At 38.8% G+C, this 17,183-nt stretch overlaps 1 protein-coding gene across 1 annotated transcript in view; it reads left to right on the forward strand.

The window, feature by feature from the left end:
- Positions 1-17,183, forward strand: part of AGTPBP1 (ATP/GTP binding protein 1) — a 217,377-nt gene that overhangs the window by 23,046 nt on the left and 177,148 nt on the right. Inside the window, 1 exon segment of the mRNA XM_011968515.1 lies at positions 11,050-11,114. Within this exon segment, the coding sequence (XP_011823905.1) occupies positions 11,083-11,114 (32 nt within the window). The 5' untranslated portion in view covers positions 11,050-11,082.

Raw genomic sequence — 17,183 nt, forward strand, 5'->3', positions numbered from 1 at the left:
GATGGAGTCTGCCTCTGTCACCCAGGCTGGAGTGCAGTGGCCAGATCTCAGCTCACTGCAAGCTCCGCCTCCTGGGTTTACGCCATTCTCCTACCTCAGCCTCCCGAGTGGCTGGGACTACAGGCACCCGCCACCTCGCCCGGCTAGTTTTTTTTTTGTATTGGGGTTTCACCGTGTTAGCCAGGATGGTCTGGATCTTGTGACCTCGTGATCCACCCGTCTCGGCCTCCCAAAGTGCTGGGATTACAGGCTTGAGCCACTGCGCCCAGCCGGCTAATTTCTAACACAATTGTTAATGAGGTTGTTCATTGACTGTCAGTACTTTCATTGCTTGATGCACAAAAGTTAAAAAATTAAAAAAAATTTTTTTTGTTACATTTCTGATTTCTCAAAGAACTCAAGCAGTATCTTCAATATCTTGTGGACTCCAGGTTGAGAATCCCTGCCTTGTACTCTGGGACCTCTTCGAATACATTGTCGTAGAAAAACTGAACATGCCTGTGTCTGTGCTTTCCTCTATAATCAGGCAGCTATTGCTCATCTTCTAAATCTCTCACAAGTGACGAATTTGGTAGATTTCAGTTACATCTGGAAGTGTAGCTGCAGGGTGCAGGGGAGTCTGGGAAATGCTTTTTAGTTTTTAAACTTTCAAGTTCCTGTGGTATAGGAAGGCACAGTAGAGGGAAATTGGGATAGATACTGTGTGCCAGTATACCATATCTGCCATATTACTGGATTTTTAAAAAGGAAGACTCTCTTGCTTGTTTGTGTAGTAAAATTTTTTTCAAAAGGAAACTTAAAAGCATTCATTAATTAAAAATTTTATTTAGCACCTGCAGTGTGCTGGCATTCTTCTAGACACTTGGGCGGCATTTAGTGAGCAAGACAAAGATCCATGTCCTCATGGAGCTTTAATTCCAGTGGAAAGAGATAAGATAATAGACATAACACATTGTTAAATAAGTTTTCTGTGTTATTGTGTCAATAAAAAGAGTCAAGTAGTGGCCAGTGAAATCTTAGATATTATACCATGTGAGTATTTATGCGGCTATGTCAAGAACCTTGGACTTTTACCACATTTTCCCCACAACCTTGAGGAAATAATCTATTTTGGTTGCTTTTGCAGTGAACAATGGTGATTAATGGATAAGGGTCTGGGATAAAGTAGATCGTGGCGTTAATGTATGTGTTATGATGTGGCATATGTTGAGCATTTGTAAGTTTATAAAAATAAACTGTTCTCTCAAAAATTGGTTTTGACACAGGTTCATGTATCACTGGTTATTCATTAATGACAATTTTCAAAGTTGTCTTAGTCTGCACTACTACAACAAAATACCATAGAGTAGGTAGCTTATAAAGAACAGATGTTTATTTCTTTTTTTTCCTTTTCTTTTTTTTTTGAGACAAAGTCTCACTGTGTTGATGGTGTGATCTCGGCTCACTGCAACTTCTGCCTCCCAGGTTCAAATAATTCTTCTGCCTCCCAGGTTCAAATAATTCTTTTGCCTCAGCCTCCTGAGTAGCTGGGATTACAAGTGCCCACCACCACACCCGGCTAATTTTTGTATTTATAGTAGAGTTCAGGTTTCTCCATCTTGGCCAGGCTGGTCTTGAACTTCTGACCTCAGGTGATCCACCTGCCTCAGCCTCCCAAAGTGCTGGCATTACAGGCGTGAGCCACCGTACCTGGCCAGATGTGTATTTCTAACAGTTCTGGTGGCTGGGAAGTTTAAGATGAAGGCACTGGCAGGTTCATATCTGGTGAGGATCTGTTTCATGGTTCATAGATGGTGCCTTTTCACTGTGTGCTCACATGGTGGGAGGGAAGAGCTTATTCTCTAGGGTTTCTTTTAGAAGGACACTCAACCCAGAGGAAGCTTCCAAAATGGCCAAATAGGAACAGCTCTGGTCTGCAGCTCCTAGTGAGACTGACGCAGAAGACGGGTGATTTCTGCATTTCCAACTGAGGTATCTGGTTCATCTCAATGGGACTGGTTGGATGGTGGGTGCAGCCCATGGAGGGTGAGCCAAAGCAGGACGGGGCGTCGCCTCACCCAGGAAGCACAAGGGGTCGGGAGATTTCCCTTTTCTAGCCAAGGGAATCCATGACAGTCTGTACCTAGAGAAACGGTACACTCCTGCCCAATTACTGCATTTTTCCCATAGTCTTTGGAACCGGCAGACCAGGAAATTCCCTCCTGTACCTGGCTCGGTGGGTCCCCCACCCATGGAGGCTTGCTCACTGCTAGCGCAGCAGTCTGAGATCGACCTGCGATGCTGCAGCTTGGCAGGGGGAGGGGCATCCACCATTGCTGAGGCTTGAATAGGTGATTTTGTGCTCACAGTGTAAATAAAGAGGCCAGGAAGCTTGAACTGGGCAGAGCCCACCGCAGCTCAGCAAGCCCTACTGCCTCTCTAGATTCCACCTCTTTGGGCAGTGCATACCAGAACAAAAGGCAGCAGACAGCTTCAGCAGACCTAAACATCCCTGTCTAACAGCTCTGAAGAGAGCAGTGGTTCTCCCAGCATGGCATTTGAGCTCTGACAACGAACAGACTGCCTCCTCAAGTGGGTCCCAAGCCCCCATGTAGCCTGACTGGGAGACATCTCCCAGTAGGGGCTGACAGACACCTCATCCAGGCAAGTGCCCCTCTGGGATGAAGTTTCCAGAGGAAGGATCAAGCAGCAATATTTGCTGTTCTGCAGCCTCTGCTGGTGATACCTAGGCAAACAGGGTCTGGAGTGGACCTCCAGCAAACTCCAACAGACCTGCAGCTGAGGGGCCTGACTGTTAGAAGGAAAACTAACAAACAGAAAGGAATAGCATCAACATCAACAAAAAGCACATCCACATGAAAACTCCACCTGTAGGTCACCAACATCAAAGACCAAAGGTAGATAAAAACCACAAAGATGGGGAGAAACCAGAGCAGAAAAACTGAAAATTCCAAAAACCAGAGTGCCTCTTCTCCTCCAAAGGATTGCAGTTCCTTGCCAGCAAAGGAACAAAACTGGATTGAGAATGAGTTTGATGAGTTGACAGAAGTAGGCTTCAGAAAGGTTGGTAATAACAAACTTCTCTGAGCTGAAGAAGCATGTTCTAACCTATCTCAAGGAAGCTAAAAACCTTGAAAAAAGGTTAGATGACTGGCCAACTAGAATAAACAGTATAAAGAAGACCTTCAATGACCTCATAGAGCTGAAAACCACAGTACGAGAACTTCATGATGCATGCACAAACTTCAATAGCAGATTCGATCAAGTGGAAGAAAGGACATTAGTGTTTGAAGATCAAATTAATGAAATAAAGCAAGAAGACAAGATTAGAGAAAAAAGAGTGAAAAGAAATGAAGAAAGCCTCCAAGAAGTATGTGACTATGTGAAAAGACCAAGTCTGCGTTTGATCGGTGTTCCTGAAAGTGACGGGGAGAATGGATCCAAGTTAAAAAACAATCTTCAGGATATTATCCAGGAGAACTTCCCCAACCTAGCAAGGCAGGCCAACATTCAAATTCAGGAAATACAGAGAACAACACGAAGATACTCTTCGAGAAGAGCAACCCCAGGACACATAATTGTCAGATTCACCAAGGTTGAAATGAAGGAAAAAATATTAAGGGCAGCCAGAGAGAAAGGTCGGGTTACCCACAAAGGGAAGCCCATCAGACTAACAGCAGTTCTCTCGGCAGAAACACTACAAGCCAGAAGAGAGTGGGGACTAATATTCAACATTCTTAAAGAAAAGAATTTGCAACCCAGAATTTCTCATCTAGCCAAACTAAACATTGTAAGTGAAGGAGAAATAAAATCCTTTACAGACAAGCAAATGCTGAGAGACTTTGTCACCAGAAGGCCTGCCTTACAAAAGCTCCTGAAGGAAGCAGTAAACATGGAAAGGAACAACCGGTACCAGCCACTGCAAAAACATGCCAAATTGTAAAGACCATCGACACTATGAAGAAACTGCATGAATTAATGGGCAAAATAACCAACTAATATCATAAAGACAGGATCAAATTCATACATAACAATATTAACCTTAAATGTAAATGGGCTAAATGCCCCAATTAAAAGACACAGACTGGAAAATAGGATAAAGAGTCAAGACCCATCAGTGTGCTGTATTCAGGAGACCCATCTCACATACAAAGACACACATAGGCTAAACATAAAGGGAGGGAGGAAGATTTACCAAGCAAATGGAAAGCAAAAAAAGCAGGGATTGCAATTGTAGACTCTGATAAAACAGACTTTAAACGAACAAAGATCAAAAGGGACCAAGAAGGCCATTACATAATGGCAAAGGGATCAATTCAACAAGAAGAGCTAATTATCCTAAATATATATGCACTGAATGCAGGAGCACCCAAATTCATAAAGCAAGTCCTTAGAGACCAACAAAGAGACTTAGACTCCCACACAATAATAATGGGAGACTTTAACACCCCACTGTGAATATTAGATCAACAAGACAGAAGGTTAACAAGGACATTTAGGACTTCAACTCAGCTCTGAATCAAGTAGATCTAATAGATGTCTACAGAACTCTCCACTGCAAATCAACAGAATATACATGCTTTTCAGCACCTCATTGCACTTATTTTAAAATTGACCACATAATTGGAAGTCAAACACTCCTCAGCAAATACAAAAGAGCAGAAATCACAACAAACTGTCTCTCAGACCACAGTGCAATCAAATTAGAACTCAGGATTAAGAAACTCATTCAAAACTGCACAACTACATGGAAAGTGAACAACGTGCTCCTGAATGACTACTGGGTAAATAACGAAATGAAGGCAGAGATAAAGACGTTCCTTAAACCAATGAGAACAAAGACACAATGTACCAGAATCTCTGGGAAACATTTAAAGCAGTGTGTAGAGGGAAATTTACATCTCTAAATGCCCACAAGAGAAAGCAGGAAAGATCTAAAGTCGACACCCCAACATCACAATTAAAAGGACTAGAGAAGCAAGAGCAAACAAATTGAAAAGCTAGCAGAAGGCAAGAAATAACTGAAGGAGATAGAGACACCAAAAAAATCCCTTAAAAAAATCAGTGAATCCAGGAGCTGGTTTTTTGAAAAAATCAACAAAATAGACCATTAGCAAGACTAATAAAGAAGAAATGAGAAAAGAATCAAATAGACATAATAAAAAATGATAAAGGGGATATCACCACTGATCCCACAGAAATACAAACTACTATCAGAGAATACTATAAATACCTCTATGCAAATAAACTAGAAAATCTAGAAGAAATGCGTAAATTTCTGGACATATACACCCTCCCAAGACTAAACCAGGAAGAAGTTGAATCTCTGAATAGACCAATAACAGGTTCTGAATTGAGGCAATAACTTGCACACGTATGTTTATTGTGACATTATTCATAATAGCAAAGACTTGGAACCAATCCACATATCCATCAGTGATAGACTGGATTAAGGAAATATGGCACATATATACCGTGGAATACTATGCAGCCATAGAAAGGGATGAGTTCATGTCCTTTGTAGCAACATGGATGAAGCTGGATACCATCATTCTCAGCAAACTATTATAAGGACAGAAAACCAAACACTGTATCTTCTCACTCATAAGTGGGAGTTGAACAATGAGAACACATGGACACAGGGCGGGGAACGTCACAAACCATGGCCTGTCGGGGGTGGGGGGCTGTGGGAGGGATAGCATTAGGAGAAATACCTAATGTAAATGATGAGTCGATGGGTGTGGCAAACCAACATGGCAGTGTATACCTATGGAACAAACCTGCACGTTGTGCACATGTACCCTATAACTTAAAGTATATTTTAAAAAAAAAAAAAAAAGGACACTCAACCTATTCATGAAGCCTCCACCCTTATGACCTAATTATCTCCCAAAGGCCCCAACTTCTCATATTGTCACTTGGGGGTTAGCATTTCAACATATGGATATTGGGAGGCACATGAACATTCAGACCATAGCAAAAATGTTCAGTTATTTTTATTTTATTTATTTTTTGAGACAGGGTCTTTGTCTGCCAGGCTGAAGTGCAGTGGTGTGAACACAACTCATTGCACCATTAACCTCCCGTGCTCAAGTGGTCCTCACACCTCAGTTTCTTGAGTAGCTGGGACTACGGGTGTATGCCGCCATGCCTGGTTATTTTTTTATTTTTGTAGAAAAGGGCTCTTGCTATGTTGCACAGGCTGGTCTTGAACTCCTGGGCTCAAGCAGTCCTCCCACCTTGGCCTCCGAAAGTGCTGGGATTGCAGATGTGAGTCACTGCACCCAGCCTGTTCAGTTATTTTTGAATCATCGTGTTTTAGATGGCAGTAAGTGCTTTGGAAGAAGACAAAGTAGATTCCAGCAAGGGCAATGGGTATGCTAGGGTCTGGAGGTAGTTTGCAATATTAAATAGGATGGTTGGGATGGGTTGTATTGAAAAGGTGTTACTTCAGCAAAGGAAGTGATGGAGTTCGTTATTGAGATATCTGGCAGAAGCACATTCCAGGCAAAAGAAACGGCTTATACAGAGGCACTAAAGTGAGATCCTGGCATGTTGGAGGAAAGCAAGGAGGCCCACTCAGTGCAGTGTGTCCAGGGCAGAGTGAGTGAGAAGACTTGTAGGTAGGATATGAAGACAGGGAGGTAGGGACTGGGGGTATTCCCCTAGGGTCCTTTATGTCATTGAAATGGGTAGCCGCACAGGACTTTGAGCAGAGTGGTGACAAAAATCTACCTAAGGTGTTTTTTCCTTCTTCTATCCCCCAGTGTATTTAAAGGATCACTAAGCATGTTGTGTTGAGAATAAACTGTAGGGGGCGTCAGAGGTAGAAGGGAGACTAGTGACGTCGTTTACTTGACCATGGTAGATGTGGTAAAGTGATCAGATTCTGGATATATTTTGAAAGTAGAATTATCAAGACTTCCCATTGTATTGGATGTGGGATAAGAGACAAGGATGAAGCTAAGTTGGATTGAGCAACTGGAGACATAGAATTGTTTTTAACTTAGATGGGAAAGCCAGGGTAGAGCACACTTGGAAGGGAAGGTCAGATCCGTTTCATATGTGTTGAGTTGGTAATATTATTAGAGATTGAAGTGGAAATGTTGAGTAATTACAAGACTAGATGAGATCACCAAGGAAGTGACTGTAGTTAGGCGAGGACAGGGAAAGGACTAAGCCCTGGGCATTCCATTAAAGTGAACTTAGAAGTGGTCAGTGAGGTTGGGAGGAAACAAAGTATATAGCCAAATGAAGAAAGCATTTCCAAGAAGAGGATGTGGTCAGCTTTATCAAATGCTGTTGATAGGACAAAATAAGATGAGGACTGAGAATTGACAATTGGGTTTAGTAACATGGAGATCATTGGTTATTGAGAAGAATGGTGTTGGTGGAGTGAGGTGGGGAAAGTCTGATTGGAATGTGTTTCAGAGAGGATTGGAAGAGAGGCTTGTTGACAGTGTGCATAAACAAGTCTTTGCTTTCAGAAGAAGAGAAATGGGACAGTAGTTGGATTGGGGGAATAGGAGTGAGAAAGTTTTTTTCCTAAGACACAGAAATATCTTGATTTTATGGTGATGAAAATGATTCAATAAAGAGGAAAGAGGAGATTATACCTAAATTCCAAGCTCTGTTTTTATAATCACTTTTTTTCATACATTCTCAGTTCCTGTGCCCCTCTCTTGCTTTATCACTGTTGCTTGGCAAAGCCACAAACTTGGTGAAATGCAACACTTCTGCTTCTAGGTGCCTGCACTTTCTATTACACCATATTGTAATCAGCACAAGCTTTCGCAAGATTTTTCACTTATTCTGAAGTGTTCTGGCTTCAGGCTTCGGTAATAAAAAGTGAACTGTAAGGGATACACTGGCCTGCCTTAGGATAATAGGATTGAGAGCTGACCTTTTTCATGAGGGACTCTTAAGCCTAGAAAGCAGAATTCTTTGAGGTTGTCTGTTTCTTTAGTGAAGATTATTTGCCAGGGGTTAGATGCTTGATACTGCTGAGCATGTTCCACAGTGGTAGGGCATGGAAGATATGGAAGAGGTAAGAAGTTACTATTTGCAGTTCCAAAGTTTTAGTTAGCCCTGTTTTGTAGTCATCCTCTGTCGTCCTTGTTTCCGAGTGCTAGGTTACTAGTGTCCTGGGTTCCTCTTAGCAGAATACCTGTTCCTTCTTCCCCCTTAGTTTTCTTTTCTGTCACTGTAGGCTTAAACATAACCAACCTTCCTTCCTTCCTCTCTCCCTTCTTCAGAATTCTTGTTGCTTTATTTTCATTTTTCTTTTTTTTTTGAGACAGAGTCTCGCTCTGTCACCCAGGCTGGAGTGCAGTGGTGCGATCTTGGCTCACAGCAACCTCCGCCTCCCAGTTCAAGTGATTCTCCTGCCTCAGCCTCCTGAGTAGCTGGGATTACAGGCTTGCACCACCAGGCCAGGCTAATTTTTGTATTTTTGGTAGAGATGGAGTTTCACCATGTTGACTAGGCTGGTCTTGAACTCCCAACCTCAGGTCGCCCGCGTTGGCCTCCCAAAGTGCTGGGATTACAGGTGTGAGCTACTGCACCAGGCCCTTTATTTTTGATAAACTGCTATAATAAGCTCCTGTTAGAAGTTTTTTTAAGACATTACACCATGTTGTCTTGATATTCTGATCATATATGCACACATATATATGCATTTTTTCAAGAGATGTTTAACAGATATATACCATATATTGAATATTTGCCATCAAATATTCTTAAATGTTATCTTGCAGTGTATCACTTTCAAGTTAAAATGCCAGAAACAACACCGATATCTACAATTATTTTAAGGAATGTTATATAATGACACATTAAGGTATAGATTCTTTTGACTTGTAATTCTTAGAATGATAATAGCAAAAATGATGCAAAAAGTCTTCAGTGTGAGATTATGATGAAGCTACATTTTACCATTGTCTTTTTCAGCCATAATGAAAATGGTCTCGGTGTCTAGCTGCAGACAGATTTACTCATTCGAGAGCTGCAGGCAGATTTACTCCTTCTAGCTCATTAAACACAGGATACATGACTGCATAGAAGGGCATATAAAACATGGAAATGGCCTCAGCTTCATTCTTCATCTCTTCCATTGTCATCTCATTCAAATACCAACTACAGTAGAAAAAGCAGTGCTAAAATGCACTTCATTCACTGCAGTATTCTCCTTTTTTGCATGATAAAAGAATAAGGCACAAAACACACACAGGCAAGTGAGGCACTGACTTCACTTCCCACCTATGGACACCCCTTCAGGGTCTGTTCACTTTGGTAACGCCAGAAGGACTTGAGAGGAACCAACTTTATTTCTTTACTTTTACTGTAATCTAGTCCCAAGAGGAAGAGGAGAGAAATGCCTGTGGTTTATTTTACTGTGAACTGCAAGTTCAAATCATTTCTTATCTGTTGAAATAGAGTTGGCTGTGATAATAGTGCTCACCATTATTCTTTTCAACTCTATCACCTCTAGTAAAATCCACAGGGAACTTCTCATGAGATGTGCTGTTAGTGTATTCATAGTGTCTTCTGTTTGTGGCAGCAACAGTGCTTTTGAAATCACATAAGATTTTTTTCTCCCTGTGGATATATAGTGATTTTTACTTAATTTAGAAATAGAAAAAAGTTACTTTGATTTTGTAGGTGTGTCTTAAAAAAGAGTAAAAAAAAAAATTACAATTTAGAATTTCTCATTGACTTTAAAAACAATTGATGTATTTTTTGTACACAATTCTAAATATTTCCTTTTTTTGTTAAGAAAATGAAAAAAAAATTATGTATGTCTTGTTGAAAAGTTCTGTTATTGAAGAAAAACATCCAGAATATTTTCTACTTTATCAGAGTATCTTCTGAATGTATTAAGTTAAACAACTTAAAGTTTACCCTTTTTGTGTGTGTGTTGTCTCTTTAAATATGACATTACTAAATATTTCATAAGTATGTGATTAACTGTTTTTTTTTTTTTTTTTTTTTTTTGAGATAGAGTTTTGTTCTTGTCGCCCTGGCTGGAGTACAATGGCATGATCTTGGCTCACTGCAACCTCCACCTCCTGGGTTCAAGTGATTCTCCTGCCTCAGCCTCCTGAGTAGCTGGGATTACAGGCACCTGCCACCATACCCAGATAATTTTTGTAGTTTTAGTAGAGATGGGGTTTCACCATGTTGGCCAGGCTGGTCTCGAACTCCTGTCCTCAGGTGATCCACCCGCCTTGGCCCCCCACAGTGCTGGGATAACAGGCGGGAGCCACCACGCCCAGCCGTGATTAACTTTTTGAATTCACAGTAGTTATTCTACTTTTTAGTGATGCCAAAAAATTCTGCTTCAGTAAGCATTGGTATTTAAAAGATATTTAGAGTATTTTTGGGTTAATAGTTGCAAAATAAACTTGAAGATTTATGAAAATTGTGTGAATTGAGATTTAAGGTTGTTTTAACATGTATGATGTCTAAAAGTGAAACCTATTGTTTGAGGGAAGATGTGCATAGAAGCTTTTACTAATTTGAAAATATTCTTATATGGAAATACCACATATTTACTAGTATTTGACTACTGTGTGAATGGTGTACAGTAAGTACACTAATCACAGGATGCTGTGATTGGTTTATGTATTTTAAGAAAGAGTATTAGAACAGGAAGGATAATTTGAACTGTCTCAAAAGATCTTAACATTAGGTTGCAAATGACATTATGTTAGGTTTCTGTGTTTTTGTAGCAGAAACCTACAGTTTCTGCGTTTTGTAGCAGAAACTGTTACCAAAATCAATAAAAAAAATTGATTTTATTAACAGTTTCCTGGCTGACTTTAGGTATTTGATAACAGTTTTCTGGCTGATGATAGGTATTTTAATAGTCATACATTGCATTCTTAAGTGACCCAGCAGAAGTGCATAGAACTCAAATGTTCTCTTTTTGTTTCTGGTGTTATCTTGTGTTGCCCATAATGAAAACTTTCCATTGTATGGCTTCTGTGATATCTAATGTATAGAAAAAAGAGTTATAAGTTTTTAATGTCATTCACATTTTTCTTTTAGATTATCTGCAATTATGAAATGAAATAACTCAAGATGAGCAAGTTAAAAGTGATACCAGAGAAAAGGTACTGTAATTCTAAATATCAGTATGCATAAGTTACAGAAATAATGTATGACAGAATTATTTGAAACTCAATACTTGACAAAGTATTATTTGTGTTTAAGTAGATAGTATATTTATGTAATTAAAAATATTTATTAATGTTTAACTTTTCAGTTAAAATAGGAGTCAGCAAACTATGACCACCTCCTGTTTTTGTATGACCTGTGAGCTCAGAATGGTTTTTACATTTTTTTTTTTTGAGACAGAGTTTCATTCTTGTTGCCCAGGCTAGAGTGCAGTGGCACAGTCTCAGCTTACTACAACCTTTGCCTCCCGGGTTCAAGTGATTCTGCTGCCTCAGCCTCCTGAGTAGGTGGGGTTATAGGCACCCACCACCACACCCGACTAATTTTTTGTACTTTTAGTAGAGACAGGGTTTCACCATGTTCTCCAGGCTGGTCTCGAACTCCTAACCTCGGGTGATCCACCTGCCTCAGCCTCCCAAAGTGCTGGGATTACAGGTGTGAGCCTCCGTGCCAGGCCAGTCTTTACATTTTTAAATGGTTAAAAAAAAATAGTATTTTGCGATACATGAACATTATATACAATTTGCATTTCAGCATCTATAAATAAAGTGTTTTTTGGAACACAGCCATGCTAATTCATTTACATATTGTCTGTGGCCACTTTTGCATTAAAATGGTAAATTCGAGTAGTTATGACAAGGACTGGATAGCCCACAGTGCCTAAAATATATACTACTTGGCCCTTTACAGGGAAAGTTTAGGCCGGGTGTGGTGGCTCACGCCTGTAATCCCAGCACTTTGGGAGGCTGAGGCTGGTGGGTCATCTGAGGTCAGGAGTTCGAGACCAGTCTGGCCAACATGGTGAAACCCTGTCTCTATAAAGAATATAAGAATTAGTCGGGTGTGGAGGTGGGCACCTGTAATCCCAGCTACCTGGGAGGCTGAGGCTGGAGTATCGCTTGAACCCGAGAGTCAGAGGTTGCAGTGAGCCCGGATCTCACCACTGCACTCCAGCCTGGGCAACACAGCAAGACTCTCTCTCAAAAAAAAAAAAAAAAAAGAAAAAGGAAAAAGTTTAACTGATTCCTGAGTTAAAGCACACTGTATCATCTCTGTTAAAGTTCTTAAATATCAAGAAATTGTCTTAATGTTGGTTTTATTTCTTTCAGTTGAAAGACAATTCTGATTGATTGTATTTGAAATTGTCTTGGCTATACAGCCATGAGCAAAATGTGTAACTTTGTGAAGCCCCAGTTTTCTCATCTGTACAGTTATTTTAATGATAATGCTATTATCATAAGGCTGTGAAGATTAGATGGTATTTGGCTCGGTATAATTAACAGTGTATTAATATTGGTAGTGAAAGTTTCTACTTTGTCGCAATGTTCTTATGGTTACGTGTATACAACTTTACATTCATAGGTATGCTTTATATTTGTTTTATAATGAATAGTATACACACTGTTTAGGTTAGATTTATTCCTTAAATTGCTAGGTTTTGCAGTTATTAACTATGTAATACATCATACCAAATTTCATTTTAGTCACATACTTGTGTAATTTCTATAGGAAAGGAATTAGGCATTATTTGTATTTTTAAAAGGATCTTTTTAAAAAATGCCTTACTTTTTGCATCAGGTCAAACAAATAATGCTATTTCTATTGATTAGCTAAACTATCTAAAGTTACTAGATCGTTGTGCATAAAAATGTGAAATTACTTTTAGTTTGAAAGCCTCTGGCTCCTAAGGTCATTTAAAATTTTTTTCTCCTGAAGTATATTTTATTGGATATTTTTTGTTTTGTTTTGTTTTTGTTTTTGTTGTAGGGTAACTAATTTGGAATCACTGCAAATGGTCTTTGTCTAAAGGCAATTATAATTTCTAGTAAAACTTGTCATATTGCTGTGTGAAGAAAGCTGAATGCAATAAGGCAAACTGACATAGATAGAAAAGGGTCAAAGCTCCCTTCCCATAGTATGGCATATTGAGACTGTGTCAGAGAACTTACAAGAATGTCTTCTAAGGGTCTGAAAAACGGGGAGAAATAATACTTCCAGGTTTTGTTTTGAATTTTTTTCTTCAAATTTGATGAGAGCTCACCAATTTTCACAGAAAATCTTTTGTGTACTTTCATGTCGTCTTTTGTGTACTTTCATGTCTCTAGAGGCTTCTGTAGATACTCTTTGATTTCTTTTTTTTTCCTTTGCCTCTTTTTGATTTATTTCTCAATTATGAGAAATTTTATGTACCTAGCTTGGTACTAAATCTGTGACAGTAGGAAAAAAACATGAATATAACACTTAATACAGTGTATTGAAGAAAATGAGTGTTGAATATGTTCTAAAAAAAAAAAAGCCCTATTCTCTTTTTACGCAAAGCCTGTAAGCTAATAAAGAATATCTGAACAAATGCAGTATGGTGACTTAACCAGTGTGTAGTGAAGTGTTAAATTTTGAGGTGTATAGAATTTGAAAATAAGGTACTCATAAACAGGTGTTTATTGTGTGATAGGGGCTTGAAGAAGCAAGGGTAGCTTGAGGGTTAGTGGAATATTCAGAGTTGCTGAATTTAAACAAATATTCTAATTAGTTAGATTAGATTGGCAGATTTAAAGACCATGGCAGATGGCAGTAAGTGGCGATTTAAATCAAAGAAGCACATCTAGTGAAATATAAGCAGCAGAAATATTCTCTACACTTCACTCTCTACCATTGTGGTCATGCCCTAAATCTTATCATTAGAAAAACTCTCATTTCAAAATACTAATTTATTCTTTTCATTCTCCAACTATAATCTGTTATCTTTCTAGCTCACTTGCTCAAATATCTGTTCTCTAAGAGTTCTACCTCACCCAGAGCTCTACTCTGTTAACTTTTATTTTCTCTCATTCATCTCTTCCTCCTCCTCTTTTATTAGTATAGAATCTGTTGTCCATTATTACACATTCTTGCTGATACCTGAGATGTCTTTACCTCACTTTAAATTTTTCCATCACATCCAAGAGACGAAGTCCTTACCCTGGATAACCTTTATTGAACAGCTGAATGACATTGGAGGATGAACTCATTTAGTAGGTATCACTAAAAAAATGGTGACAGTGCATATCCTTATCTTGTTTTCTGATCATTGGAGAAAAGCATTCTTTTACCTTTAAGCATTTTGTTAACCAAGTTTCTGTAGATGCTTTTTATCAGGTTGAAAAAATTCTCTTATATTCTAGTATGCTGAGAATTTTTTATCCAGTATGAATGTCTGATTTTGTGAAATACTTTTTCTGTCTGTTGAGATGGCTACAAGGTTTTTCTTTTAGTTTATTAATAGGTGAATTATATTGAATGATGTTCAAATATTAAACCAACCTTGCATTCCTGTGGTTGATCTTACTTCATCATGATATATTGTTATTATCCTTTTCATATATTATTGAATTTGATTTGCTAAAGGGTTGTTTAGAACTTCTGCATCTATGTTCATGAAGCATATTGGGCTGCTTTTTCCTTTTCTTGTAATGTTTTTATCTGGTTTTGGTATTAGGTACTAGCCACAGAATTTTGGAATCAGGAAGCATTTCCTCCTTTTCAGTTTTTTTGGAAGAGTTTGCATATAATTGGTATTATTTCTTTGTATGTTTGGTAATATTCATCAGTTAAGGCACCTTGACTTGGAATTTTCTTTGTGGCAAGTTTTTAAAGTATAAATTCATGGCCGGGCACGGTGGCTCATGCCTGTAATCCCAGCACTTTGGGAGGCTGAGGCGGGCAGATCACCTGAGGTCAGGAGTTCAAGACCAGCCTGGCCAACATGGTAAAACCCCGTCTCTACTAAAAGTATAAAAACTAGCCGGGCGTGGTGGTGGACGCCTGTAATCCCAGCTACTTGAGAGGCTGAGTCAGGAGAATTATTTGAACCCAGGAGACGGAAGTTGCAGTGAGCCGACACAGTGCCACTGTGCTCCAGCTTCTGTGACCGAGTGAGACTCTGTCTCAAAAAACAAACAAACAAACAATAAAGTATAAATTCACTTTCTTTAATAGATATAGATAGCACTATTAAGGTTTTTCTTTTTCTTATTGAGTGAGTTTTGGTAATTTGTGTCTATGATAGTCTGAATAATGGTCCCTTAGGAGATGTCCATGCCTTAATCCCTGGATCCAGTGAATGTGTTACATTACTTGATAAAAGGGACTTTGTAGATATAAATAAATTGGGCTTCTTGATATGGAGAGATGATCCTAGCTGTGGGCCCAGTGTAATCATAAGGGTCTTTATTAAGGGGAAGGCAAGAGGATCAGAGTCAGTAGTAGGAGATGTGAGGATGGAAGCAAAAGGTTAGGGTGATGTAAAGAAGAGGCCATGAGCCAAGGAATACAGGTGACCTCTAGAAACTAGAAAAGGCAAGGAAATGGATTCTCCCTTAGAGCCTCTAGAAAAACCATTTCTTCTTCTTCTTTTTAAAAAATTATTATTTTTTAAAAATTATACTTTGAGTTTTGCATTACATGTGCAGAACGTGCAGTTTTGTTACATAAGTATACATGTGCCATGGTGGTTTGCTGCACCCATCAACTCATCACCTACATTAGGTATTTCTCCTAATGTTATCCCTCCCCTAGCCCCCCACACCCCAACAGGCCCCAGTGTGTGATGTTTCCCTCCTTGTATCCATGTGTTCTTATTGTTCAACTCCCACTTATGAGTGAGAACATGTTATAAACCATTTCTTCTTACACCTTGGTTTTAGCCCAGTGAAACTGGTTTTGGATTTCTGATCTCTAGCCTGTAATACAATAATAAGTGCATGTTGTTTTTAAGCAGTGAGGTTAGTGGTAATTGGTTACAGCAGTAGTAGGAAACAAATACTTTCATATGAAAGTATTAGGAAGCTAATGTCTTTCAAGGAATTTGTTCATTTCTTCTATGTTGTCCAATTTAGTAGGCATAAAGTTGTTGAAGTATTTTTTTATCTTTTTACTGCCTAGCATTTATAGTGATGTTACTTTTCCATTCCTAATATTGGGAATTAGTGTTTTGTCTTTTTTCTCAATCAGCCTGGTTGGAAGTTTATCAGTTCTACTGATATTCTCAAAGAAGAAGCTTTTGGTTTCGTTGATTTTCCTATGGTTTTGCATGTTTCTTTGATTTCTATTTTAATTTTTATTATTTCCTGACTTGTGCTTACTTTTGAGTTTCATGTGCTCTTTTTTTCTTATTTTTTACATTGAAAGCTAAGGTCATTGACAGACATTTCTGTTCTACTGTGGACATTTATTACTGTAAATTTCCCCCTAAATACTGTTTTGGTGATATCCTGCTAATTCTGATATACTGTATTTTCATTCAGTTCGAAATAACTTCTGATTTCCCTTTTGATTTTTCTTTGATCTATGGGTTATTTAGAAGCTTGTTATTTACTTTCCAAATATTTGAGGGGTTTCTAAAGGTTTTTACTGACGTTAGTTCCATAGTTGACTTGGTTAGTTATTAGCATGATGTATTTTTTCTGTTCTTTTACTTTTAGCCTATTTCTATCTTTATATTTAAAGTGCATTTCTTGTAGGCAAAGTGTATGTGTCTGCTTTTTTTTTTTTTTTTTTAAATATACAGTCTACCCTTCTCTGTCTTTTAATTGAGGATTTTAGATCCTATTTATTTATTTATTTATTTATTTATTTATTTATTTATTTATTTTTGAGACAGAGTCTTGCTCTGTCGCCCAGGCTGGAGTGTAGTGGGGCGATCTCGGCTCACTGCAAGCTCTACCTCCTTCTTGCCATTTCTCTGCCTCAGCTTCCCGAGTAGCTGGGATTATAGGTGCCTGCCACGACGCCTGGCTAATTTTTTGTATTTTTAGTAGAGACGGGGTTTCGCCATCTTGGCCAGGCTGGTCTTGAACTCCTGACTTTGTGATCCACCCGCCTTGGTTCCCAGAGTGCTGGGATTACAGGTGTGAGCCATCGTGCCTGGCCTATTTATTTTCTATGTATTTCATTTCTTATTCCCTTCTTCCTCCTTTTCTTCCTTTTCTTAGATTAATGAGTATTTCTTCCTGTTTCCATTTCATCTT

Source organism: Mandrillus leucophaeus, unplaced genomic scaffold (assembly GCF_000951045.1).
Source record: "Mandrillus leucophaeus isolate KB7577 unplaced genomic scaffold, Mleu.le_1.0 Scaffold847, whole genome shotgun sequence".
In the NCBI taxonomy this organism is placed as follows: domain Eukaryota; kingdom Metazoa; phylum Chordata; class Mammalia; order Primates; family Cercopithecidae; genus Mandrillus; species Mandrillus leucophaeus.